This window comes from Vulpes vulpes, chromosome 6 (genome assembly GCF_048418805.1).
Source record: "Vulpes vulpes isolate BD-2025 chromosome 6, VulVul3, whole genome shotgun sequence".
Taxonomy (NCBI): Eukaryota; Metazoa; Chordata; class Mammalia; order Carnivora; family Canidae; genus Vulpes; species Vulpes vulpes.
This window is the reverse complement of record NC_132785.1, coordinates 2,632,575-2,645,510: the sequence shown is the minus strand read 5'-3', so window position 1 is coordinate 2,645,510 and position 12,936 is coordinate 2,632,575. Positions and strand designations below refer to the sequence as shown.

Here is a 12,936-nt window from a genome sequence, read left to right as displayed (position 1 = left end):
GTGGAAGGGAGGACGGAGGAGCACGTGGCCGGACGGCGGGAGGCGCGGACAGGTGAGTCGGTGAGCGCAGGCCCCGGCGCAGGCCCCGGCGCAGGCGGTGAACCCCGGGTGGGCGCCCCACGGCTGCCTGCGAGCGGGCCGGGGCGGGCGGGCCGGGGCGGGGCGGGGGCTCGGGTCTCGGGGCGGACGACAGCTAGAAGGGGCGCGGCGAGGGGGGCGGTCGCCTGGGAGGGACTGTGCGCGGCTCCGGGGTCCGGGGGGCGAAGCGGGGAGGCCTTGAGGGGGGGGGGGCAGGGAGAAGGTCGGGGAGGACTGCGGGGGGCGGGGGGTGGGGAGACCTGGGCGGGGGACGGCGGGGGGGGGAGCTGCGGCAGGGGGGCTGGGGCACTGCGGGGGGCGGGCCTGGGGTGGCTGCAGGAGGGGCTGGGTGGGACCGCGGGGGCAGGTGGGGGACTGAGGGGCTGGCGGGGACTGAGGGCGCAGGTGGGGGACCGCGGGGACAGGTGGAGGACTGAGGGGGCAGGTGGGGGACCGCGGGGGCAGGTGGAGGACTGAGGGGACAGGTGGGGGGCCGCGGGGACAGGTGGGAGATTGCAGGGGGCAGGTGGGGGACCGCGGGGGCAGGTGGGGGATTGAGGGAGCAGGTGGGGGACTGAGGGGACAGGAGGGGGGCCGCGGGGACAGGTGGAGGACTGAGGGGGCAGGTGGGGGACCGCGGGGGCAGGTGGAGGACTGAGGGGACAGGTGGGGGGCCGCGGGGACAGGTGGGAGATTGCAGGGGGCAGGTGGGGGACCGCGGGGGCAGGTGGGGGATTGAGGGAGCAGGTGGGGGACTGAGGGGACAGGTGGGGGACCGCGGGGGCGGGTGGGGGGCCGAGGGGACAGGTGGGGGGCCGCGGGGGCAGGTGGGGGGCCGCGAGGGCGGGTGGGGGACCGCGGGGGCAGGTGGGGGATTGCAGGGGCTGGGTGGGGGACCGCGGGGGCAGGTGGGGTCAGATCCAGGCCCGGGGGGGACTCGGGGTTGTGGGGGACCCGTGCTGCGGGCGCAGCCGCCAGCCGGGGTCCGCGGCCAGGTCCCCGACGGGGTCCCCGGGTGTCCTCGGGGCTAAGGCGCCCGCGCCCCGCCGGGGTCCCTGGCCCGCCCCCCCGGGGTTCGGCGGCCGCTTCCCTGGACGGGGCAGGACCGGAGCGCCGCGGCCGCCCCTGGTTCCCGGTGGTTTCCCTCCCCCGCGCGGAGGAGGGGGCGGGGGGCGGGGGGCGGGGGCGGCGGGGGAGGGGGGCCGGGGCGGGGCCGGGGGCGGGGACTGCGCGGCCGGCCGAGGAGGGCTCCCGGCGGACCCCGGCGGCTCAGAGCCCGCGCGCTGCGGCCGGGAGGCGGCGAGCCGCGGGTGTGGGTGCGGGTGCGGGTGCGGCGGCGGCCGGCGGTGCGCTGGGCCTGGGCCCCGGGCTGCGGCGGCTGCGGCGGCGGGTGCGGAGGCTGCGGGTGCGGGGCGCCCGGCCTGCGCGCCCATGGGCGGCCCCGGGAACAGCAGCGACGGCGCGGAGGGCGCGCAGCTGCCGTGCGACGAGCGCCTGTGCTCGCCCTTCCCGCTGGGGGCGCTGGTGCCGGTGACCGCCGTGTGCCTGGGCCTGTTCGCCGCGGGCGTGAGCGGCAACCTGGTGACGGTGCTGCTGGTCGGCCGCGAGCGCGCCCCGCGCAGCCCCACCAGCCTGTACCTGGGCAGCATGGCCGTGTCCGACCTGCTCATCCTGCTCGGGCTGCCCCTCGACCTGTACCGCCTGTGGCGCTCGCGGCCCTGGGTGTTCGGGCAGCTGCTGTGCCGCCTGTCGCTGTACCTGGGCGAGGGCTGCACCTACGCCACGCTGCTGCACGTGGCGGCGCTGAGCGTCGAGCGCTACCTGGCCGTGTGCCGCCCGCTCCGCGCCCGCGCGCTGCTGTCCCGGCGCCGCGCCCGCGCGCTCATCGCCGCGCTCTGGGCCGTGGCGCTGCTGTCGGCCGCGCCCTTCCTCTTCCTGGTGGGCGTCGAGCAGGACGCGGGCGGCCCCGGCCTCAACGGCAGCGCGCGGCTGGCGCGGGCGCTCTTCAGCCGGGAGTGCCGGCCCAGCCCGTCGCAGCTGGGCGCGCTGCGCGTCATGCTCTGGGTCACCACCGCCTACTTCTTCCTGCCGCTCCTGTGCCTGTGCGTCCTGTACGGGCGCGTGGGCCGCGAGCTGCGGAGGCGCCGGGGGCCGCTGCGGGGCCGGGCCGCCTGGGGGCGCGAGCGGGGCCACCGCCAGGCCGTCCGCGTGCTGCGTAAGTGGCGCCGCCTGCGGCCGGGGCGGCCCGGGCGGGGGTGGGGGGGGTGGGGCCGCGGGGCGGAGGGTGCAGTGGCCCTGGCGGGGCGGCCCGCAGCACGCTAACCTGGTGCTGCTGCTTTTTTTTTTGTTTTTTTTTTAACAAACCCCTTTAAAAAAAAAAGATTTTATAAGAGACACAGAGAGAGAAGCAGGCTCCGTGCAGAGAGCCCGACGCGGGACTCGAACCCGGGACCCCGGGGTCACGCCCTGGGCCACCCAGGGCAGGGCCAGGCAGGCGGGCGCAGGCGGGCGCAGACCTGCAAGGGCAGCCCCAGCAGACGGGCGGGGCCTCCCCCCCTGGTCCCTTCATCCCCCTTCCCGTCCCCTGCAGGCAAAGGAAGTCCCCCCCACCCCACCCCCCCACCCTCCTAGATGCCAGGCAGGAAAAGTGGGTTGGATTTTTAGATTTTTGTATTGTGGACTGACTTTGCCTTACATTAAAAACTTATCCTAGGGGCACCTGGGTGGCTAAAAAAAAACAAAGCCACCTAACCTGGTTTAGACTTAGTGTGAAGCTGTTCTGCAGGCTGAAGCCAACCAGGCCCATATTTAAAAAAAAATAAAACAGATTGCACAGACCTGTTGCGGGACTGTCTGCAACGGAAGCAGAGAGCCTGCCTCTGAGGAGGTCTGCGGGAGGAAGCCCGCGGGGCCGCTGGTGGCAGGTGGGTCCCTCCTGGCCCCCTGCAGCCCTAACACCGGGCGGCTCTAAAGCCCGAGTGGCCCTGTCTCGGCCTGGGGCTTCTGGGGTGCGGCTTGGCCGAGTCCAAGTTCTGTGGAAGGCGCTTGCTGTCCCGTGTCGTTTCCGACGGTCTCGGGCCCAGGGCTGGCAGCCGCGAGCTGACACTGGTGCCACCTTGTTTTGCAGTGGCCGTGGTGCTGGCGTTCCTGGTGTGCTGGCTGCCCTTCCACGTGGGCAGGATCATCTACATCAACACCGAAGACTCGCGCATGATGCACTTCTCCCAGTACTTCAACATCGTGGCGCTGCAGCTCTTCTACCTGAGCGCGTCCATCAACCCCATCCTCTACAGCCTCATCTCCAAGAAGTACCGCGCGGCCGCCCGGAAACTGCTGCTGCCCCGGCGCCCCACGCGGAGACGTGTCTGCAGGAGCGGGGCCGTGGAGGGGGGCCCGGGGAGGGCCGCTGCCGGCTTGGCGGAGACCGGCCCCCACGGGCACACGGCGGCGGCCCCCAGCGCAGCCAGGCAAGTCGCTTCCCGCCTCGACCCTGGGACTTCAGGGAGAACAGGTGTGTAGGGAAACAGGCACGGACAGGGGGGAAACTGAGGCCGCCAGGAAGCATTGGGAAGAGAGGTCGGTGTTCGGCAGCTTCAGCAGCCTGGGCAGCGCGATTTCTTTTTTTTCTTTTTTTTTTTTTTGAGCCAAGCTACACCCCTGCACCTCCCCGTGCCCCTCTTGCAGCCCCGGGAACCCCACGTCACAAAGTGTGCTCGGGGGAGCGGTCCTCAGTGTTCGCCCCCTGCACGTGGGGGCTGTGGCGACTGCCCGTGTCCCGGCTCGAGAGTCAGCGGAGAGAGGCCGCGGGAAACCGTCGCCTCCGAGCCGAGGCTATTTGCAGGGTCCTGCTCTGGAGGCGGCTGTGCGTGCGGCGCGAGGACTCCTTGAAGCCTGTGGAAGGTGGCAAACAGCTTAGGGGCGAGTGACAGGGCTCCTGGGGAAAGGCCAGTGCTCGGGGTGCAGGGGGGCTCACAGCGAGTGGCAGAGTTGGGGGCCAGTCCCACCTCCCGGACCTGCGGTGCGAGCAGCGGCCAGAAGCCCCCCCCCCGGCTGCCCCCCCCAGCTGCACAGCGCCAGGCCCCCTGCAGCACCAGGCGTGGCCTCCCTGCCAAGGGACAACCGATGACATTTTATTTATTTTAATTTTTTTAAGACTTTTATTTATTTATTCATGAGAGACACACAGAGAGAGAGAGGCAGAGACCCAGGCAGAAGGAGAAGCAGGCTCCATGCAGGGAGCCTGACGGGGGACTCGATCCCGGGACCCTGGGGTCATGCCCCGAGCCGAAGGCAGATGCTAAACCGCTGAGCCACCCAGGGATCCCCAACCGATGACATTTTAAAAGATCACCACTGCGCCTTAGCGGCCTCGGCATGGTGGGCCACATGCTGTCCTCATTCCTGTCTTAGGGATGACAGACCCGAGTGTCCGATGTCACAGGGGGGAGTGGGCGAGTGTGAGGTCCGGTGTCTAGGCTTCTCAGCCGCTGTGGGGACGCTGCTGTCGCCGCAGACGGGAGTCCACGGATGCAGGGGGCCGGGTGACAGCGTGGCGGGCCTTCTGGCCAACGACCTGGTGACCGTTTTGTGTTTCACAGTTTAGAACCCAGCCCTGTTTACAAGGGCTGCCACCCCCCACCCCCGCCTCCAGGGGCCTCCCCGGTCCCCGCACTGTCCCCTTAACATGCTGGCGATGTCCTGTCACTTTCACACGGGGAACCAGACACAGCGACGCAGCCAAGTCCCCGTGAAGGGTCCCGACGGCATGGCCCGGCCCTCGCTGGGAAGCCACCGGGACCCATCCCCGAGCAGTATGTGGCGGCTACTTGGTGAATAGTGGCAAAAGGACTCCGGTCAAATACGGTCACGACAGCGTCGACACCGGGGCCCGTTGTCTCACGCAGCAGCTCCTTCCCCACGGAGCCTCCCTGGTTCGGGGAGGGGACGCTTGTGCGCAGAGGCCCACGGGGGACTGGGGAACTGCGGGGACGGGCCAGCCCGGGTGGCACTGCGCGGGCCTGGGAGGCCTTGGCGCTCGCGGACTGGCTGTCGGGCCACCGCCGCCGCCCCCCGGAAGGTCACGGGCCAAACCGACCGCTGTCCCAGGCGGCCGTAGATCCAGAGGCAAGGCCCCGTCTCTTGAGCTTTTTCGGGCTGATTCCAGAGAAGAGGGGTTGTCGTCAGGCTCTCCTGTGGCCCGAGCGTTTCCCCGGGTCCCCGACGCCGAGTGTCTGGAGCCCCCCTCCTGCAGCCTGTGAACGCCAGTTGCAGCGTGGAGGGAGCGCGAGGTCCGCAGACTGTGCCCCCCGCCCCTGCCCGGCTGGTGGCTTTCCTGGTTCACAAAATAAAAATGTGTCCTCACCGCAGGTCGTGGTTCAGAGTATTTGAAACATCGTTGCCAGGTCCAAGTTGTTCTCTCCCGGGCGGACGCAACCTGCTGTGCTGCCGACGGGCTGCTCGGGCTGCCTGGGGATCCCCGGAGGGGGGCTTTCAGTCCTGGACCCCCCCCGCACCCCAGGGCCCAGGGGCTGTGCCCCTCGCAGGGGCAGGGGCCTCCCCGACCCCCTCTCCTGTCTGCAGGCCGGACACGGCCCAGCGGATGCTGAGTGTGTGACACGCCAGACAGCGCGGGTGGGACCCGCTGGGCGATTAGGCCTGGTCCCGGCATCCACGTCAGCCCCTCTCTAATGGCATTTTCTCGTTTGAAGTGTGTAACTGTGTCATCCAGACGAACCCACAGGAGACGAGCCTGCGGGACAGCACGTCGGGGTCACTCTCGCAGACGCTCCTCCCTTTTCTTTGTGAGGCATTTCCACTCCGGGAAACGTCCCAAGGAGCTGCTGCACAGCCCCCCCTGCCCCGAACCTGGAGTCCCCGTGCAAGTCCTGGGGCGGGGGACACGGAAGCAGCAGGTTCAATGACTGACCACGCCCCCTTCTCCTCCTGCAATAGTTGTCACCTCTGCCGGCGGGCGGGCGGGCGCCTTCGGGAAGGGCGCGTCAGTGGTCGTGCAGGTCCAGTGTTGGAAGTCGAGCTTTATTTATTTACTTTTTTAAAGATTTATTTATTCATGAGAGACACAGAGAGAGGCAGAGACACAGGCAGAGGGAGGAGCAGGCTCCCTGCGGGGACCCGATGCGGGACTCGATCCCGGGACCCCGGAGTCACGGCCTGGGCCGAAGGCAGCCCCCCAGCCGCTGAGCCCCCAGGCGTCCCTGAGTCAAGGTTTAAAGACTCCTTGGTCATGGGTGTGAGGCGCTTCGCTCCTGGGAGCCAACCTCCTGAAGGGTCTACGGTCTTAGGTGAAACGTAGACCGGGACGGGCTGGGAGCCGCCGCCACACCTGCCCTGGGAGCAGGCCTCTGGCCTGGCGGCTCCGCGGGGGCCCAGCTCGTGAGCTCTATGGAAGGGCACACAGACGCTCTTGTCCTCTTCCGAGGAAAACAATCCACAATTATTACTTAAAAGATTGTATTTATGCACGAGAGGCCCAGAGAGAGAGAGAGAGGCAGGCTCCGTGCGGGGAGCAGATGCGGGACTCGATCCCGGGACCCCGGGGTCACCGCCTGGGCCCAACGCCTGAGCCCCCCGGCGTCCCTAACCCACACTTGCTAGAGAAGAACGGGCACCTGTGCGTCAGGCCAGCCGGCCGGGGGGGCGAAGGACGGCCCAGGGTTGGGGGACAAGCTTGCAGGACTCGCCCTGCAGACGACGGCTGTCGGCTCCACCGGCCGCAAGGGAGGGGACAGGGATCCTCAGGCCGGCGGAGGCACGACCCGGAGGCCGAGGCAGCGCAGTGGGGCGGCGGGAGCTGCGCTCCGGGACAACGCGGGACAACGCGGGACAACGCGGGGCAGACGCGGGCTGCGGTCCCGGAGGAGCGGCCCGGGAGGCGGCGCCCCAGCGACCTCAGGCCTCGCTGCGTCCCCGCCCGGCCCAGCCCGTCGCCCGCCCTCTGCCGCCCCTTGGAGGTCACCCCGCGGCCACTTGCACCTCGCCTCCCTCCTGTCCCTACGCCCCACGGTGACCGGGCTCATCTCCAAGACGCCCGAGGAACTTCTACGGCTTGTGATGTTAGGAGATTAAAAAAAAAAAACCTTAAAAAAAAAGTGATGCAAGCAGGTTTCGAAGTCACGTCTTCATTTTCTCGTAATGGTTACGCTGGTTCGTGACTGTAGCGTGTACGTAGCCCGATCTGTGTTTCTGTCTTACTTGCATGATAATTCATTAATTTGCCCTTGGAGCCAATATCAGCTCCCTTCCCTCCTTTTTTTTTTTTTTCTTTTTTTAGATTTTATTTATTTTTCATGAGAGACACACAGAGGCAGAGACCCACGCAGCGGGAGAAGCAGGCTCCATGCGGGGAGCCCGATGTGAGACTCGATCCCGGGACCCCGGGGTCACGCCCCGAGCCGAAGGCAGATGCTCCACCACTGAGCCCCCCAGGGGCCCCCCTTCCCTCTGGCTTTTTATCCGTCTCTCAAATTCTCTTCTCAAACTTCAGCCCGCATCAGGATCCCCACGGGGTGTGTTCAGGCACAGGAGACGGCCCCTCACCCCCCGCAGAGTTTCGGATTCCCTGGGTTTGGGGTGGGGCCCGGGACTCTGCGTCTCTCCCAGGTTCCCAGGTGATACCGATGTTGCCCGTCCCGGGACTCCCCTCTGAGCACCCGTGCTGTGGATTGTGCTCCGGAAAATGTGATCTGCAGATGGGAGGTATTAGCATCATTTGGGATCTTGTTAAAATGCATGTTCTTCAGGCCCAGCCCCAAACCTTCTCAATCGGGATCTGCATTTTAACAAGATCTGCAGAGGACTCCAATGCACGTTAAAATGGGAGCAGCATTAATGCGGAGGCTAGACCCCTAGATAGCACCAGGGGCTCTGGGGATCGGACCCGGATGAAGCTCTCCGGGTGGCCCTAAGGTGCAGACGAGACTGAGAACCATCAATGAGCAGCGTCTTCCGTTCTCGCCCTATCCTGCTGCCCCTGCCGCCCTCCACTTACCCCAGGATAAAGGCAGAGATGCGAGGATGCTAATAAAGGTGGGGGTGGGTGCTGGTCCCCCCGGAAGCCTGTGCTGTTGCGCGGCCCGCAGGCCCTGGACCTCTGCCCGCGGCGCCCGGCCCCCCTGCTGCCGCCCTTCCACCTGCGGGCCGGGCGGGGCCCAGCCTGTCCCCCCCACCCGGGCTCCACCAGACCACCAGGTCTCCGGCCCCGGCAAGCACGTCCTGTTTTCCTCGTACCTGCTTTGGTGCCTTGCCCCTCGGGCCCCCAGGACAGGCCTGCTCAGCTCTCCATGGCCCCGAGGCCTTGACCTCACGTCGCGGGGCTCTGTGGGCAGCTCGGGAGCGGCTGGCCTTGCCCCGGGCCGGGGGCCCTGCAGACGCCCCATCACGGCCCCTCGCGGGTCAGGCCTGGCCTCCCGGCTCCCAGCGCCACCAGGCCTGGGTCCCCAACACTCAGAGGCTCACCGCGCACAGGGGAGTGGAGGACTTACCCAGGAGGACACTGGCGCCCCGGGCAAGAAGCGGGCCGTGGGCAGCGGAGGGGACTTGGCGGCGACCACGGGGAGTCCATCCTGATTGCTGCGCCTCCACCGAGGCCGTCACCGTGTCGCTGCAAGCTCCCGGAGGGAGTCCCGACAGCAGACGCTCAGACACCCGCAGCCCCACGCGAGCCCCACGTACTGCTCGGTTTGCCTTTTCCCGCGCGGCCTACCTCTCCCCGGAACACTCCACCTGCACCCCCCGGAGGGAGGCTCGGCTGTGAGGTGGGGCCCACGGTAAAGGTGTGGGAGTCCGCAGCCAGACGTGCCCGACCCTACGGAGCCTCGGGGGCCACCGAAGGGCTCCCTGAAATGCAGACTCTAGGTCCCCTCCCGGAGACCTGATTGGGGGCCGGTGGGAGCCTGAGAACCAGCATTTCGGGCCAGTTTCCAGGGGGTGGTGCTGCTGCTGGTGTCCAGCGTCATACCTTGCGGAGCGCTGACCTGAGTGACAGGAACAGGTGACCCCTCGAGGGGAAAGCTTACGGAGATCAGTGGGGGTGCTACTTATGGTCCCAGCCCGGACCACGAGGTCCCCGAACCAGGCCCCCGCAGCGGCAACGGGAAAGCGACGGATGGGCTCCATCGCCAAAGAGGAGAGTTTGAGGAGGATCCGAGGCCGCAGGGTCGCGGATGACAGGACGGGAACGAAGTAGGGCTGTCACGTAAGATACAGGGCTCCCAGTTCAAGTCTGAATTTTGGATGAACAGCAACAGGATTTGGGTTTTGTTTGTTTTTGGTATAAGTTTGATAAGTCTACGGACGAAGTACTCACACTAAAGACCCCTTCGTTACTTCTCTGCGATTCAGATTTAACCGGACACTGCGCTTTATTTGTTAAATCTGGTAACAGGTGACGGACAGGCCACCGGACGTGGCAAAAGGGAGGGACCTGGAGAGACTTCAACAAAGCGTCGGGGCCAGATCCCCAAAACAGTCAGGTGCAGGGGGAACGGGTGCCGGAGAGCGGGGTTCGGGCGGGCCCAGCCCGGGGCCTCCGTGGGCGGGGTCCCCAGAGGCCAGCCTGTCCTGCCGCCTCGTCCCCAAGCTCCCTGCGGTGGGCCAGCACCTGCCACCTCCGTGCTATTTGTAACCCGCGCTGAGGGGTTTTTGAATCATAGACCCGAAGGCCTGAGGTCTGCGTCAGAACCTCCTGGCACGTGCTGCGTAACGATGATGTGTTGAGCCGAGTAAATTTCGCTTGTGTGTGACCCGCCCCTGGGGGTTCACTCGGACAGAGACAGTTTTGTGCGGCTTTATTTATTTTTCTTTTCTGCAAGGACTGGATGAGATCAAATCATCCAGGGACCAGTTCATTCACCATGGGGGGGGGGGTTCTCATTCTGAAAAAACGTGCCTGTGCTGACCACGGAGCCCGTCGAGGATAATGAAGGAGTATTTTAATGGGTGCCGGGCACCCAGCGCACTGCCTGGCCCACACGGGGTCTTGATGGAGGTCGGTGTGTGCGGAGGACACTTCACATTTCGGGCGAGGAGAGGGGCTGATTTCTGCGACGCCTCGGCGCCCCGCAGTGTGGCGCAGACTGTCGGGTCATACACTTACCGCACCAGACACACAACCCTGCAACGGGCCTGGTTCGCACAGGCGGGCCGTGGCGGCCGTCAGCCGGGCTAAGCCCACCTTGCTGTCCCCGTTCGCATCCGACGAGCCCTCAGGCCTCAGAAGGCCTCTTTCCCGGCCACGATGCGTGGCGTCCTCCGTCTGCACGTGGACACGGAAGCGATGCGGTGGGCTCCAGGGACTTTCCTTCCGAAATCGAAGTCCTGTGCCGGTTCCAGGCTTTTCGAGAATATTTCCAAGGCGTCCACACACCCTGCTCTTCTGGGAAAGTCCGGGCTTATTGGCTGTCGCACTGAGAACTGGGGAAGATTGTTCTTTTTTTTTTTTCCAACGGTCATTGCAACTGCTTCTCGGCTCGGACGATGGAGCGTCCGCCTGTTCCAGGGAAGTGAAGGTGACCAGCGAAGGGGACGGGCCTCCCTCAGCAGGCAGGCGGCTTGGTGCTCCTGACAGGTCAGCGGAGCCCTTGCAGGCCTTCGTCTCATCCACAGGGCGCGGGACGACGCGGGCTGGGGGGACGGCCGTATGGCAGGTGCGGCACCGGTCCCTAGTTCAACGTTTCAATCCGTCGTTCTTAGCAACGTCCCATCTTCACAGGAGCCCTCGGGTGGAAAAACCCGGCAGCAGACGTCCGGCATCTCCACAGCAGCCTGGGGCCTGACTACAGTGTCACTTTCACAAAGAAACTACTGGAAAACAGTGAATCTTATAATGATTTTTGGTTTGAGGAAGCCACAAATTTGGCCACTAGGCATGAAATTAAAGTGAGACCTAGGAAGGCCTCCAGGGCTTGCTGTTAACCTGGAACCCTAACCTTCGAGGTTATTCTAAACGCCGTGCTCTCCCGGTGGAAGACCTTACTCTGCAACTTCGAGAGAGCCCGGGTCAGCATCTCCGAGCCTCTGCACCAAGACGCGGGGTCTCCACCTCCACGTCGGGGAAACCCCACGCCAACATGTAGAGAGCCACTTCCTGTCTGTGGGGCTTCATGGTCAGAGGCTCAAGTGCAAACAGAGGGAAACGGCTTCTGTTCACAATTTACGATGCTCTGTCTCCGCCTGTTGTGTATGTATCTTTCCCGACGTCTCTGTTCTGCTTCCGGTCCTGTGGCCTCTTCCTGGGATGAAGCCTGAGGCGCACGGACGTAAGCATCACGTATATAAGCCTCAGGAAACATACCTCGAACACGGACGAACAGAGGTCGAGTCCTGCGGCTTTGTGGATATAACTCAATGCAAAACGTGACCTGAATTTCATGATGCGCACATACGTAAAAGCTAATTCAGAAATCTCTGAAAATAGCTGAGAGAATGTTTTAGGACGCCTTTTGTCAGTGTTTAGCAGGTGAAGCTCTACGTCACATCCAGGCTGCTTAATCCCGCAAGGGCACTGGCCTACAGGCTCCTAACCTGTTGGTCACTGACTATGCGCCTGGAAACGGCCATGGTCTGAACTCACACATGTTCTGTGTCCTCCAAGAAGACAGTATTAAAAATGCAGAGTTTCAGTCCTACGTGGTTCCTGCAGCAGGCACAATGGAAGAGTTGACGGCATTTGGGGCATGACATTTACTATCATTGATCTAATGACCAGGATTTGAGTCATCAAATTCTTGGAAGGAAAAAAAATGTTGAGGATGTAGGGAGGAAGAGGGGAGGAAAATAACTTTATAAGATGCAACAAAGTGACTCTAATACAGGACAGTGTGTTTTAAGTATATTGTTAAAAATCTGTAATGGCTGTTTATCTGGTGTGAGAGACTGTGCTCTCGCCTAAGGAGGATTCTGGTGTAGATTTTGCCTTCATCAACGGGATGTAAAGAAAGAAACTACTTTTACTGTTAAACGTGGCTTTTACTCCTGCCCCCCACGTGTTGCTGTTGCTGTGTCCCTTTGTTGTGCCCACACCCTGGCTGGCCCATCAGCTTTTTAGCAGATGCATGGTAAACACTAACTTCCAGGCCCGAAAGAACCTGAATCCACAGACACTGATAATTGATTTGTCTGGTTTTCCCTGTTTTTTTTTTTTCTCATGACCGACACCTATTAAAAGAACCTAAGTCCACAGACACTGATAATTGATTTGTCTGGTTTTCCCTGTTTTCTTTTTCTTTTTTTTTTTCATTACCAACATCTATGGCATCATCTTGATTTATGTACATAACCAGGAAAACTGGTCTTATTGCAAAAATAAGTTTTGTGGTTTATCTAGGAATAATACAGAAAATATTGCTTTGAGGTAAGGACATTTTCCACAGTTTATTTCAATCTAATAAAATGTGAATTTTGTTTGAAAAACATAGAAGGGACACCTGGGTGGCTCAGTGGTTGAGCGTCTGCCTTGGGCTCAGGGCGTGATCCCGGGGTACTGGGATCGAGTCCCACATCGGGCTCCCCTCAGGGAACCTGCTTCTCCCTCTGCCTGTGTCTCTGCCTCTCTCTGTGTCTCTCATGAATAAAAAAAAAAATTTTTTTTAAATGAAAAAAACAAAAACAAAAAAGAAACATTGCAGAGTAAAGGTCTGGATGATTTAGATCCCTTTAGCTGAGGTGTGATACACACGCCAACTAAGAACTGACAACTTTGTCATACGAGTGATGATGTAAATCTGAGTTATGTTACGTTAAAGTTGTCAAGGACATCATGTGTATTGTTTTCTGAGTATGCAAATACTGGCTTCATTTCCTCTTCCTTCCCAAGGCACATTAAACTAAAGAATCCTCAAA

The 12,936-nt window shown here is 63.0% G+C and overlaps 1 protein-coding gene across 1 annotated transcript; it reads left to right on the top strand.

Moving 5' to 3' along the window:
- Positions 1-1,485: 1,485 nt before the first annotated feature.
- MLNR (motilin receptor) lies at positions 1,486-3,778 on the top strand. Its single transcript, XM_072760550.1, has 2 exons — positions 1,486-2,293; positions 3,206-3,778. Exons 1-2 carry the CDS (start codon positions 1,510-1,512, stop codon positions 3,595-3,597), a joined length of 1,176 nt encoding a protein of 391 aa, XP_072616651.1. The 5' UTR covers positions 1,486-1,509; the 3' UTR covers positions 3,598-3,778.
- Positions 3,779-12,936: the final 9,158 nt, after the last annotated feature.